This window comes from Excalfactoria chinensis, chromosome 6 (genome assembly GCF_039878825.1).
Source record: "Excalfactoria chinensis isolate bCotChi1 chromosome 6, bCotChi1.hap2, whole genome shotgun sequence".
Taxonomy (NCBI): Eukaryota; Metazoa; Chordata; class Aves; order Galliformes; family Phasianidae; genus Excalfactoria; species Excalfactoria chinensis.
Window position 1 is genome coordinate 14616605 of NC_092830.1, and position 14205 is coordinate 14630809.

At 48.1% G+C, this 14205-nt stretch overlaps 1 protein-coding gene across 1 annotated transcript in view; it reads left to right on the forward strand.

Annotated features, from left to right (window-relative positions):
* The window catches only part of COL13A1 (collagen type XIII alpha 1 chain), a 48698-nt gene that overhangs the window by 16155 nt on the left and 18338 nt on the right, over positions 1 to 14205 (forward strand). Inside the window, exons 11-19 of the mRNA XM_072340662.1 lie at positions 1781 to 1897; positions 2337 to 2378; positions 2470 to 2496; positions 3203 to 3238; positions 10123 to 10155; positions 10862 to 10888; positions 11516 to 11578; positions 13513 to 13557; positions 14029 to 14115. Of these exons, the coding sequence (XP_072196763.1) occupies positions 1781 to 1897; positions 2337 to 2378; positions 2470 to 2496; positions 3203 to 3238; positions 10123 to 10155; positions 10862 to 10888; positions 11516 to 11578; positions 13513 to 13557; positions 14029 to 14115 (477 nt within the window). The remainder of the gene's footprint in view (positions 1 to 1780; positions 1898 to 2336; positions 2379 to 2469; positions 2497 to 3202; positions 3239 to 10122; positions 10156 to 10861; positions 10889 to 11515; positions 11579 to 13512; positions 13558 to 14028; positions 14116 to 14205) is intronic.

The window sequence follows — 14205 nt, forward strand, 5'->3', positions numbered from 1 at the left end:
AGGAAAGAAAATCCTGCTGCTACCTCTGAGCACATCAGCAGGAGCCCTTTGCGCATGGGCTTGGGCTGAGCAAAGGCTGTGTTAGGAGGCTCCATGAGCGTTGCATTGCTGAAGCACAATGAGGGTGACCAAATGGCATTATAAGGAGCTGAAAAATGGCTCCAGGCAGCAGCTAAAAATACAAAATGACATCTGATGACTGTGACACCTGATCTCCAACTTACAGTATCCACTTACAGTCCTGTTGGATCTGTGGGGGTCTTTTCATGCTGAACGCATTAATAAGAACATAATGATGTGGCAATAATGTTTTGTGTGGTTAGGGATCTGCGTGGATGGGCACGCACTTACACACACTGTGCTGTGCTAGATGCAGCTGAACAAAGGCAATGTGAATGGGGCTTGGTGAACTCCCACTGGTGCTCCCACGCAGAGGCAGGGCTTCTGCTCCCCCTTCTCCCCGTCCTCTGCTAGGGGGACAGCACGTGTTCCCAGTTACTGAACTTCCCATAAGCCTGGCCCACACCTTGGAAATTTTCTTCCAAATAGAGCTCATGGCAGAAAGTACGAAATCTGCATCTTATTTCTTTCATGTAGAATTCTAAATAAGGCAGATGTCCCTGTATCTCCTTGTTTTACTACGGGCAGCCAGGATAAACAACACTATGGTTAGGAACACATGCAGGGGACAGATTTTATGCATTGCCATGCACACAAGGCTGCACGACAGCAGCCTTGGCTTTACCCAGCAGCAGCAGCATCGAGAGCATAGATGCAGCAGAGACACAACCACACGTCCATTGATTTACAATTGAGAAATCACCATGTTTGATTTCTAGCTTCCTGTGGAAGAAGAGTTTTTCGGATGGAAACAGGATGTTGTGATATTTTATCTGGGCAGAGCAGTCTGTGAGACAGCAGCTTAGTGTGGGTGCCATGGGGCCGTAGGAGTTTGCTGGATATATCAATTATAGATCAGCAGTCTGGTATTCAGCGTGGCGCTTCCAACCCACTGTCTCTGCAGCGCTGCTTGGTCCTGAGTGCCGGTCCTTTGGGCCAGATGGCATTGCTGAAGCATGAGCCATAGCCGCTAAGTGGCTACTGAGGGGCTGGGGAGGAACCGGCTGGGATGGCTTTCCTTGGAGAGCTTAAAATGGCAGGTGGCTCTGCACGCACTCGCTTGTTAAATCCTACAGAAACAGGCTCTGCCTGGCCGACATAGGCCTGCTTTGGGTGAGCTCCAGAAATGCCATGATGATCGTGTTATTTTCTTTCGGTTTTGTGGCATTTCTACTTTTGGTCCTTGGAAAAACAGCAGGAGCGTTGCCCAACAAATGGAGCGCGGGGAGAAAAAATAGGCTGAGGTAAGATGCTGCGGCTTTGCCAGGAAGTGCCAGCGTGGTCACGAGAGGCTATGCTTCACATGTGACTGTCAAGTGCTTTGGAGAGCCGCTTGAGAAGCCCAGGAGATGTTGGAATTTGATGTGCAATGTGTTTGGGCTGCTTGGCCACCTGTAGGTCACTTGTAAGGCAAGCTCTGAGCAGGTAGCCTTGCATGTCTTTGCAGACCATGGGGGCTGGCTCCTCCTGCCCGGGCAGCCACGCTGTCATTGGCAGGGCTCTGTCTCGCTCTTGGAAGCCTCTCCAGGCACTAACCTGGAACTTTTCTTCCGCCTCTCCTGCTTCAGCTGTGCTCACCTGCCTTGGGCCCTTGTGGTGGTGGTGGTGGTGTGATGAGTTGGCTCTGCCTGCTGGTAACCTTTCTTTTAACAAACCTCAGGGTGAACAAGGACAAGCAGGAATCCAAGGCCCTCCAGGGCCACCTGGCCCACCAGGGCCTGCTGGACCAGCTGGACCCGAGGGAACCCCAGGACAGCCCGGACCAATTGGGCCACCTGTAAGTTCATTTACCAAAAAGCCTACACCTTCAGGTGCAGACAATTTCCTCTGGTCTTTGCTGCTACATCTGAAGCCAGATAGCCATGGACAGGGGAATGGCAGGGAAGGTGGATGTGAGGGGAGGAAGAAGTTCCCAGGAAGGCCCTGCACTGTTGATATCTGTTCACACACGTGAGTGGGTCACGCCAGCCCCGTTTCCTCCTCCCTCTTGCTGTATGCAGAGGAGGAGAAGTAATACATAGGGTGTAATTATTCTGCTTGCAGTAGAAACCTGGCTGATAAAATCCCTACCATCCTTTTGAAGTCCTGCTCCTGCCTCATTCTCAGGCATGTAACAAGTAGTCAAGGAGGACAAAAAGTGAAGCACATTTTAAGATACAATCTATTGCTAAACAGCAGGGAACAGGGCATGCTAACATCCTTCTCTCTTGCAACAGGGCAGAGATGGAGAACCTGGGAAGCCTGGCAGAGATGGAAAGGTGGGTGCCAGAAACCAGCTCTGCCCCCATCACTTTGCATAGCATTGTCTACATTTGCCAACTCCAGTGTCTGTTTTGATTTTATATACAGGGCTTACCTGGGCCTCCTGGACCAAAGGTGAGACATCTGGCCTCAACTTGAGGAGTGATAAACAAAGTGATAATCAGAGAGGCGGACTGTCCCAGCATGGAGAGATGTATAAATTGTGGAAGGTGAAAGATGGGGAAAGGAAGCTACATCAAATATCTGAAAAATATTTCAAGCCCAGCTTTGTATTGCCCAGGGGGCCCAGCCTGCACGCTGACTCATGGGTTTTGTCCTGGCAAAGTGTCCCAGTTGCATCTCAGTAGAGCAAGGCACGCCTCATCAGCCCCTCTTGCAAAATTCTTTGCCACACACAGCTTTATTGGCTTCTTCCACTCTCAAAGCATTTACCAGCGCTTCAGGAACCGATTTTGCAATGCTATTGTTAACTCTACCGCAACTTCCCATGTATTCACTTGCGAGAGTGAGGGGGCAGTGGTGGTTGTTTTTCTGCTGCTGCTGCCTATCCTCATTTGTTTTTATTCGAGATACTTCACCAATGTGAGGAGATAGGAACCACAGAGTTGCGGCATGAGTTACCTGGCTGCTGGTGCTCATTCTGCCTCTCCTCCTAGGGTTCAGTCTCTATAGGTAACAGGGACCCCAGACTCTGAAGGCTCAGGGACTTGCTGGAGTCATTCTGAGCCAAAGGCCTTGTGGAATGGCCCCAGGGGAAGGGGCAAGGATTTATTCTTCTCAGGCCAAGCCTCATTTTGTTTTGTCTTTTTGCCTTTTGCAGGGAGACCCTGGGATTCAAGGATACCCTGGCAGAAAGGTAAGAGGGGACAGTTCCAACACTGTTAAATGAATTAAGCTGCCCTGATGCCTTGCGGGATGACAGCTGCAAATCCCTGGGCTCCTCTGGAGCTCCTTGCTGAGTTCCTTTCACTGGATCAAGGACTGTTGCAGGTCCATGGATCCCTTAATGCTCACCTGTGTAAGGAAAGTTGGGACCCAGAGATGTCTTTAACTCTCTGGCAGCAATGGTACAGATTTCTCCCTACTCATACCTGCTTCCAGATTTAGATCTAGCTCTTGTACTACTAGGAAGTGCCAAATCCTGGCTATGTATGACTTGAAAGTTGATCCTTTCCCTGGTTAAAAGGCAGAAGCTGGCACTGCCTGCGGGTCTGCAACAGCAGCTAATTAGCAGCAGGGTTGAGTCAAGTCTGAAGGGTGTAATGGAGAGACAGGGAGACCAGGGAAAGCACAAATGAAGATCAAAGGGGAAGAGGGAATGGTGAGGTACTGCTAAAGGGATGTTAGTGGGAGAAGGGGAAGGCAAATGCTCCCAGCAGACAGGAGTCCCATGTCTCGTGTTATCTCTGCACTGCTTTATGGCTGCTCTGTGGGCTAAAAGGCAAGACCTGAGAGCTTTTTAATTAGTTCTGTATAAGCCAAGATGGTTTTGTTATGTTAGGAAGTGGAAATTATAGCCCCCGCGGACCACAGCCCACTCCTGCAGACAGACACAATTTATTGCTGCCTCTTGCAGTGAGCCATCCATCGGTTTTTCCATTCAGAGCCCATCCTGTTCTGAGTGTGCTGGCGGGTGGCTCTTGGCGGGTGGGGGGCAGCAAGGGGGTCCCTGCAATGACCTCATGGTGAGGGCCTCTCCTTAGAGCTCCTCTCACACAAAATGACTTGCCTGGCTCATTTACTGACTGAGCAAAGGTTCTCAGGAGAATGAGCCCGAGGTTGCAACCTTCCTCTGGAAACGTGGAAGGAATGAATGAAAGTAGGGAAGAAAATCCTCCCCTGGTGTGTTGGTCAGGGAAAGGGACAACAGGGCAAAGATCTGAGCAAAATGTTATCTCTGATATGATGCAGGTCTGTGGGACCATTTCCTTCAAGCAATACTTTTTGCACACTGAACATCTTTCTTGATGCAGAATGGTGCTCCTGCCCTAGTGAGACCCAGGGAGGTTGGTGCGCGGTGGGCGCTTCTGCATAGAACATCCCTCTCCTTTTCTGACCTGAATATCCCATGTGCTCCTCTGTTTGCTCATCACTGTATTTTCTGCTTTCTCTGTTTCCTTTCTTCTCTTTCTCAGGGTGAGGTGGGCATGTCAGGCCTGCCTGGTGCACATGGCCTTCCTGGAGCTACTGGCCCCAAGGTAACTCTTAAACATGGCACCAGCGAGGCTGTCTCCCAGGGGCAGATGAGTGGTACAAAGTCTAAAAATGCTAAAGAAATACAGTGAGTCAGGGCCCAGGTGCAGATTCTCTGTAGCAGAGTACAAGCCATGTAAACAGAGACTTGCTCCTGTGTGAGGGATCTGGAGGATTTTTGGCCAGAGCAATTTCCCGCTGTCCTGAACCAGGACAAGGATTAGCCCTGTTCAAGAGTAAATCTGACCCAGCTTTTAGATGGTGTTGTGCTAAGGCTAGGTCTGCTCCACAAAACAAATAGATGGTTGATTAGTCTACACTCAAAATATGTAGGTAGCATTAGCATGGACTACCTCCAGCATCCACTCCAGCAAGGTGTGCTGCCTTGCAGTTCCCAGGGAGGGATGGGTTACAGCCAATGTTCAGGCTGGTGTTGCAGTCTCTCCAGAGACCTGTGCTTGCCTTTATTACATACTCCCTTCTTTGGTAACTTTCTCTTTAGCCCTTGCTGTGAGGATTGCTCTGCTTGCTCAATTTCTTCTTGCATTCACTGTCCATCTGTGTGTTTTCTCTCTGTCTGTTCTTCGCTGGGCAGGGTGAAAAAGGGGACACTGGCATCAAGGTAGGTATGAGGAATGTGGTTTTCTACCACGGTAGATATTTGGGAGATGCTGCACCTTGGGACGATGGGTTGTAAGAGGAAGTTGGGTCTGAGCAGCTCTGTGAGGTATTTAATGGAGTACACATCTGTGCTGCAATTAACCACAGACTCTCCAAGCTCAGGCAATAAAATCACCCTTTATCCATTTGGTGGAATTTGATTCTTACCAAAGGCATTTCTCTGACTATGAAGCTTGCAAATGATTTGTTACATCTCTCCATTTGATGGGATGGGTTGGGGTTTCCTCATAAAATCTGGTTAGCTGACGCATCAAATCCACTCAATCTCTGTAGTTCAGGCTGGGGTTTGGCACCAGGCTCTTCTGTCTGTTTCTGGACATTTCTTACAGTCTTCTATGCTCTGTGCCCAGATGTTATCTGTTTGACTAAAATTTATTGTACCCATATATTTAAAGTATATAACTTAATGTAGGTTGTGCTTAAAACATTACAACTCTGGTAAGCGTTCATTGAGTCAGAGCATACTCCATCACACTATACATTTTAAACATCACGAGAAAGAGCTGGTTCTGTAATATTTTGAGAAGCATTAGCAGTGACACATACCTTTAAAGTATTTAGTGTGTGACATGCATCTCATTCATTGTGCAGCATATACACTTCCTATATTTTTTCCATCTGGGTGGATTACTATTTAAAAGCAGAAAAGGCACCTTCAGAACTTAATGTGAATGTGTTACGTAGAATTTAAAGAAAAATCCTTTGGGGATGCCGCAGGCTTTGGTTTCGTAGTTGAATATTACAGCTGCAGTTGCCTTCCTATAAGAAGGCAATGCATCTTCAGAAATAATGCGGTGCATATAAAGTCTTAAGGTTCCCCTCTATCCATCTTCACATCGGTGTAATTCCATTGAGCATGAAGCTCCTAGTGTAAATGAGAGCAGAACTGCACCCAGAACTAGTGTGTTTTGTGAGCTACAATTTTTCTGCTGTCTTAACAGCCAGATGCTCTCCTGCTAAGCTGAACTGCAGGACTGAAGTTGGAGCGTGGCCTAGGTGGGAGACACGTCTGGAAGGCAACACTGCTTTCCACCCCAGCATAGTGCTCCCACGTTTCACAGTCAGCAGGCACCTGCTCTGCCTGCACCCACATACAAGGGCTAATCAGCCCCTGATTTATCTTTTGGAACACTAACAGAAATTTCCTAGTCCCACATGAAGTGAAAACAAACCATGTGCAATATATACTGGATCTGGGAAGGCCTCCTAAACCTTTTTGTCAATTCCAATTGAGTTTTTGGCATTGATGTGTTTTGGGGAGATCCTAGGGGCTCCTTGTGGACTCCTCTTCCTATTTTATCAGCAGCTCTGGGAGGGGAACGGGGCAGAGATGGGGAAAGAATTTGGCACCTGTTATCGCAAGGCAGCCTGCACCAAGCAGAGAGAAAGGCAATCCTTTTCTCCCACTGTTTTTATACTCTGCAGCAATTCTGCATGCTCTTTGTATCTGGGCTCTGGCAAAAGGAAAGTCTCCAAGGCTTCAGTGATATCTCAGGGTCTTGCACATTTGAGAGGCTTCTCTGTTCTGTTAGAGAGCAATGACTCAGTGAGAGCCTGGGGACATGCTCTAGCTACTTGGGTCCTTACTCATCTTGCTTCATAAGAGCGGAGATGAAACCTGCTGTGCTTTCTGTGCTAATAAATAGGAGCTCCATAGGGTCACCTCCCAGCTCCAAACCAGCCTATTCTTCCACACGCAGACTTTCATTTGTTACTGTCAATATCGCTTCCCTCTCTTTCCTTTCTTCTTTGCTCTGAGGGATTGAAATACAAGTGCAGAGATACCCCTAAATCAGCAGCCAGACATCAGCCGGTAGCAGCTCCCGAACGTCCACATGGTGCATGAATTTGTTGCCTTTGGAAATTTCTTCTTTCCTGTCTGCCTCCCTTCCAGGAAGGCCGTTTGGGACCCTGGGAAGCTTTTAATGTTTCCACCATTGGATTCAATTACATGTGCCAGAATCTGTTTTCATTTTGATTGGGGAGCTCAGTTCAAATACTGTAGGTGATTCATGATTTATCTGTAGGGACCCATTTTGCGTAGCTTATCACTGCTTTTTCTGGTAGTGGAGAACATTTCAGGCCCTGCCCTGTTGAAGAAGTTTGCATGTTGCATTCAAACCTCTTGTTCCTAACCTTGAGGTTGACAGTAACATTGCATGAAGGCCAATACACAAGCTGTAAGTGTGATCAGCTGGGTCATTTGAATAAGCTTTTGATTTGATGTGCCCAGGTTAACCATCACTTTTGGCCAAGCTGATGTATATTTTTCTCTTTCTTGTGATGGTTCTTAGGATGAGGCTTTTCCCCATGCTCTGAGCAGTAATAATCTGGGGATGTGAGCTGGCCATTTTGCTTCTGGCATCTGCCCTTGGTGATACTTCTCATTTTCTGGCTTGGCTGCCTTGTTCTGGTGCTTGCTGTGGCACCCTGTGCAGCCCTTCCCTGGCCCAAAGGGCACAGCAAGACCACTGAGGGCTCAGCATGTTGGGCCTTACTGTCTTAGAAAGATTTCAAAATAATTAGGGGCTTAGAGATACTCTGGAGAGTTGCTTTTCCTGCTTGTCCTCTGGCTTTGGCCCCGAGGTTTCTTACTGCTCTTTAATGATGCAGTGCCATGCTTATTCCTGCTCTCTAATTAGCTCTAGTGCCTGTGTGATCCTGCAGGTGTTAATGAGGGCTGTGTGAATGTGCTGGGGCCATCGTCAGGAAATGTCAAGGTAGCGCGGTTGCTCTGTAACTTGCTCCCTGTAAGAGGTTACCTTGCTCTCACTGGGATGACTTTGCTTTTTCAGGGCTAAATAATTAAAGAGCTCTTTGGGCAGGTTGCATCTTCCAGGAAACTCTCTGGGTGACTTCCCTGTACAGGGCTGCTCTATGAGGCTAGACTCCACAGCCTGGGTGCTGCCCAGCAGACCACATAGGTCTTGTCTCATTTAAGAAGAAAGACAGCACACAGCTGGAAAAGAGGGGCACAGAGTGATCTTCACTTCTCTAGTATAAAGCATTCATAATTCCTGGTTAATTTTTCTTTCATATGAACACAATATGCATCATAGGGTGGGAAGTACTCAAACTTCCAAGCAAGGGCTAAACACTTAAAAGAGTCAAAAGGGCCACGGTGCCCCTGAAGTTTATAGGCATGTGCTTGGCCTTTCTTGCAGGGCCCTGGGAGGACTCATGCTGCATCTGTTGCTCTTTTTCTGTTTCTTGCTCTGCTTCCAGGGGGAGAGAGGCATGCCAGGGCTGCCAGGAAGACATGGCATGAAGGTACTTTGTGAACAGTGGAGTGATGCTTGTCTGCCTGTTCTCACCCTTACCACTCAGCTGTCCCTGATGCACAAGCATCACCTGGATTGGTGTGTGTGTCTGCTGGTCGATGACTGTCCTCAGCTGAATTCTTTCTGCTTCTAAATTGCAAAGTATAGGACCTAATTCATGATGGTGACCGTGGGGAGAGAAGTGTTTTAAAAAGCGAATGGCATACCTGTCCTATGCTGTCTTGCAACATCAGGATCTTAGTGCTCAATGCTAGCGAGAGCAGCCAGTTACCAGTGTTCTAGGAAATTGGCTTTTCATAAAACGGGGGTCCCAGTGTGTTAGCCCACTGCAGTCAGCAGCGTTATGCAAGTGTGAACCTGGACTGATGCAGCAATGGATCATGGCCAGTGTGTGTGAGCTAGCCTGCATGCATTGTGCATGGCAGCTTTAGAATAAGTACTAGAAAATAACATCTGCATCCACTGCCATTTAAAGGCCAAAGCGAGGAACAGGCATCCCAAACGTACCATGAAAGCCTAACCCAAGCCACTTTCTGCACATAATCCCTTTCATGACTCTAGCCCATATTCACTAAAACCTACTGACCCCTGAGAAATTCTGGAATGCTTTTTTCCCCTTTTATTGCATAGAATCCCTGATCTCCATCTTCTGTCCTTGTGTTTTTTAGCTTTGTCCCTGATTTGTTTCAGAAAGCTGAGAGGTATGATCCCGCTGCTCTCTGGCTCCCCACTCCTCCTTGTTCGAACTTTTCCAAGCTCTCTTCACTTTGAACTTGGCTCCCAGACCTTCTGTCTGCCTCATGTGCTACATCCCAACCGCTATTATCTCCCGCCTTCTAACACTACTCCACCTCCTCGCCCCCCTTAGACCCCTCCTTATCCCTCATATTTGCTTTTGTAACTGGACAATTTCACCCGGCCCTAACTTGTACTAACACGGAGATTCCAGAGCAAAGGGTTGATGCCAAAGACCTGCCTATTTTTTTTCCTGCTGTTGAGGAGAATGAGGTTGTGCTTGGGAGTCTTTTGATCCCCTAGGGTGGCTGGCTTCACAGCTCTCCTGAAGCCACCTTAGTGCATTGTCAGTCCTCTGAGATGAGAACAGAATATGGGCAAATAAGACCAAGGCTCCGGTGTTATAAACCGATGTTCCTCGAAGTGCTTGAGCTGATGTATCCAGGATCAAATTGAACTGAGTGTTTGGTCCTCCATCTGACTTTGCTTTCCTTAGTTACTTGATTTGATGCTGCTTGTTGGCCTTGGCTTCACCAGCAGGGCTGACACTCAGGGTGGAAATCTGGTTTTCCTAACTGGGTTGTGCCCATGTTGTCTGTCTTTGGGTGAGCTTTCTGGAAAGCAGAGCCACTGTGATAGGTGAATGACCTGTACAGGGAAGGAGGATGTGTGCTATGTGGTGTTACAGCATTACTTCTGAGTTTTGGAAAGGAAAAGATGTGGATTTTGCCTTTGTAGTTCCATCTTGGCTGATAGTGTTTTGTTTCTTAAATATATATATATATATATATATTAATATATAAAATAATTCAGTTTCAAACAAACTGTTTCTGTCTTCTCTTTCTGTCAGGGTGCTCCTGGGATAGCCATGGCAGGGATGAAGGTCAGTTCTACTCTATGCTTCATCTTCTCAAGAAGGGTGCATTTAAGAGCCAGAGAGAGCTATGAGAGCAAAGGAAAGTGGTCAAACAGCTCCCACTGAAGGGGAATAGTAGAACTGCTGTAGCTTCTGGCAGAGAAAGCCAGATCTGTCCTCAGCTCCACACCGCTCTGAGCAGGTGGTACTTCACAGGATGGCAGATGAGCAAAAAGTGAGCTGGGTGCCAATGTAGGGGCTGTAAGCCATCGTGGGGGAGCTGAGGTGTGCTGTCTTGATTGACTCCAGCTGCTGAGGAAAAGGCAGAGATAAAGAGGTTATCCCCAGAACTGGTGGGGACAGTTTTCTCCCTGATGCTGCACTGCTCCCCTATCAATACATTCCCCCTATCCTTGCTGTATCCTCAGCTTTGCTGTGCTCCTGTGCAGAGATAGGAGTAAATTCCTTAGTGCCAGCAGATGAGTCTTGACTTAGTATGGTAAGTCTACTCTTGAATCACAGCAAGGTGGTTACTCCATCTTGCTGTTTATTTTCAGCAGCCCAGGAGCTGGGCTTCTGGACTTCAGGCAGAAGTACTAATAGGCATTTAAAGCATCCTCACATCCCAGATCCTCTACAGACGAATGCTCCTTTCTTCACCCTGTAAGCTCTAGGAGGTTTCTCTGCTCACTTCCTATTTTCTCACTTTATTTTCTTGTCTCTTCCTTACCAGGGTGAGCCTGGGACTCCAGGAGAAAAGGTACTTGGAAATCATTGCTCTGAGGCTGCACTTCTGTTTTGTTTGTGAATTTTTTGTCATTATTTTTCTTTTCCCCACTTCCCAGAGCAGCTGAGGAATAGCTCTGTGCTCCCCAAGGCACAAATCCAGGTCTTAGTGACACCTGCCAGCATAAGCAATGGCAGTAGTAAATGACAAGAGTGTACAGTGAGAGCCCATCCTGCAAACAGATTCACTCCCTCCCACTGGTACCTGTTGGTAGGATTACCTTCCAGCTGCCTTTCTCCCGTTCTCCCTACCCCTCAAAATGTCCTCATCAAACTTCACTCAGACAGCTTGCTACCTCTGCCTCCCAACGTGACTGTGCCCACCAGAGGTACTGCCATGTTGCATCACGGACTGTGGGATGTTGTTCTGTCACATGTTGCAGGCTGCTCCATGCTGCCTCTGCTCTTGCACAGTTTCAGCATAGCATGACCTGGTGTGAGATCCTGTGGCAGGCATGGTGCAAAAATACCCTGTCACTCTCCATCCCTAAGCAGCTGGCTTGGTTTCTGAACAGCTGGCTCCTCTTGTCTGAGGCTCATTGGGTTGTGTTACAGCATGCAGCAGCCATGTAACAGACTGTCTCTTTTCTTCCCCATGAAGGGAGAGCCTGGAGTCCCAGGGAGGATGGGCCCCCCAGGTTTGCCAGGGAAAAGGGGGCAGCGGGTAGGATATTGTGTGTTTGGGCTTGGTGTGCTGTGTTCCCTGGGAGTGGGAGCTGGCAGCAGCCTGCTTTGCATTGCACTGTCATGCTTGCAAGGATCATGGGTCCTTTTCTTGCTCTTGCCATGTTGGTGAAGTGTTTGTGTGTTCTTGCTTGTAGGAGGTGGGGGGCTGGCAGCAATCAGGGCAGTATGAAGTACTCAGGGCACAGTCTTTTCCTGGGAACAATTAAAAGCAGTTCTGTGTACCCCCTACAGGTGTGATCCTTGAATGAGAAGTATGATACCAAAACCAGAGAAAGGCAGAATGTGGCTATGGGGAGAGTTGGGTGGGGGCCTTCCAGATCAAATCACCTTGAAGGAATGGGTCACTACACCCCAGAATTACCTAGAACAAACAAACAAACAGATTAGTGCTTGTTAATTATTTGCTATAGAAAGTGCATGTCTGTTCTTGGAGCACTGATGCAAACGCATCGCATGTCAGATGTGTGCCCCTGAGCTCTGATGAGTCTGGTGTGCAGCACCTGCCTGTGCAGGCAGCAGCATGGCAACAAGGGGACCTTCGTGCTGGCCTTGTTGGTCTGCTGCACTGCTTTTGTGGAGAGAGGCAGAGAAGAGAGGTTTTGAACTGTTCTTTGTAATCTGCACAAGTCAGTTTTGGAGACGTGAGGACTGCAGGTAAGATGATGCATTTGGAACCTCTCTTCCTGGCAATGAAGAAAGCTCTGTTCGACTGTCCTTACAAAACACCGAGTCCCATGCAGCACCCTCTAGCTGAGAACCATGGGTTTAGCAGTTGGATGGAGTGGGCAGAACAGAACACAGTTTCAGGAAAAAAGCCCACAGATTGCTTCCCAGTAATTCAAAGGGTGATCTGAATGCCATTGTGAACTAAGCAAAGTCACTTCACCAAGTGAGTGCCAGTGCTGGGCACCCTCTTTGCTCATTACCCGCGGTGCCTTGCACAGCTCACCTGCAGGCTATGCGCACCAGGCATCACATCAGACTGTCTCAAACCATCACCTCTTACCATTTTTGCCACTCTTTTCACTGCTTTTCACCACCACTGTGTGTCACAGAGCTTGGCTGATAGCTGGGATGCTGCACTGCTTTCATTTAAAGAGCGTAATGAGAGTGGGGTTTGGAACCAGGAGCTGGATTCATTCCGTTGGGATTGGTGTAGGAGTGTGGGTTGTGAGATTCTTGCCAAAGCAGTGTCAGCCACTGAAACTGGGAGGTCTGAACAATGAGAGTTGGGAAGTGGACTGTTTGCGTAGGAAGAGCTGAACTCTGTCAGGGCATGGAGAAAGTCCTTCGTTCTAGGCAACAGCTTCTCTGTGTGTTTGGAATGGGGAGAACCCATGCTGAAGGGCTGATATGAGAAAGGGCTTACATGAGCAATAAGAAAGAGAAAAGGGGATTCTGAATCCCTGTCCCAGTCATTTTCATTTGGGAAGATATGGCAACGATGTGTGGAAATATGCAAAAACACAGGAGAAAGCAGTCACCTGCTTGAGCAGGTACTGCTGGCCCATGCCTTGGTTTGCCTAAAATAAAGTCTCTGAAAGGAAAGGACAGAGGTTTGAAAGCAAAAGCATCTTTTGTTGTCAGGGAGAACAAAAAACATGTTTACAAATACATTAACAGTAAGGGGAGGGCCTAGGAGGATCTTCATCCTTCAATCAGACGTAGTGGGGAACTTCACTACTGAGGATAAGGTTACTCAGGAAAGTGATGGGGTGACAGGGCGAGGTAGTCCTTAGGGACATTGTTTAGTAGGCAGTATTAGTGATAGATGGGCAGATGGACTAGATGAGTTTAGAGGTTTTTTCCAACCATAGTGATTCTGTGATTCTATGAACTTAACTTGTCCTTTGCTGTTTGTCCAGGGCAACCTGTCGAGTCAGCTTCTGACCGTGTCTGTTTCCTAAACAGGGCGAGAAGGGCCGAGCTGGTGACCCTGGGCTCCCTGGCCTGAAGGTTTGTATTTTCCATGAGTTGGAGACCACTTTGTTTCCTTTCCTTCTTCCCTGTGCCAGCTGCGTGCAACCCTTTCCCTATGATATCTTTGATTTTTGCAGTCTGAGATGTAGATAGCAATCACAAATTCAGTCAGACTTTCACCAGGAACTTGCCCTTTGGAAAAGGGGGCAGTGCACTTAATGACAGTGACCATGTCTGGAAACATGAGGATTTAATGACAATGCTGTGTGGACACTGCTTTCCTCTTACTGCTGGAGCCACATGCCAGAGCTGTACTGGCCTGGCCTCTGGCCACATAAAGCTGGTTTCTTGGGGCAGGGATGTTCCTGGGCTTTCCAGAGGCCAACTGAGGGAAGGACTCTGGCTAAGCTTGTTCTAGGCCCTGTCTCTCTGAGCCATCAGCTTGTCAAGTGAAGTTAGGGAGATGGAATGAGATGTGATTTGTGATTTGTTTTTCCTTGCACACAGGGAGAGAAGGGAAACAGTGAGAATGCCTTGGTGGGAGTCAAAGGGGAACCTGGTCCTCCTGGTCTGCCTGGGCCCCCTGGACCAAAGGTAAGCAGTTCACCCTTTAGTGAGTTTGTTCTCTTGGCACTGGGTGGTGGAGAAAGGTATTGGGTGTGAAGTCATGGGTGGAGATTGGGG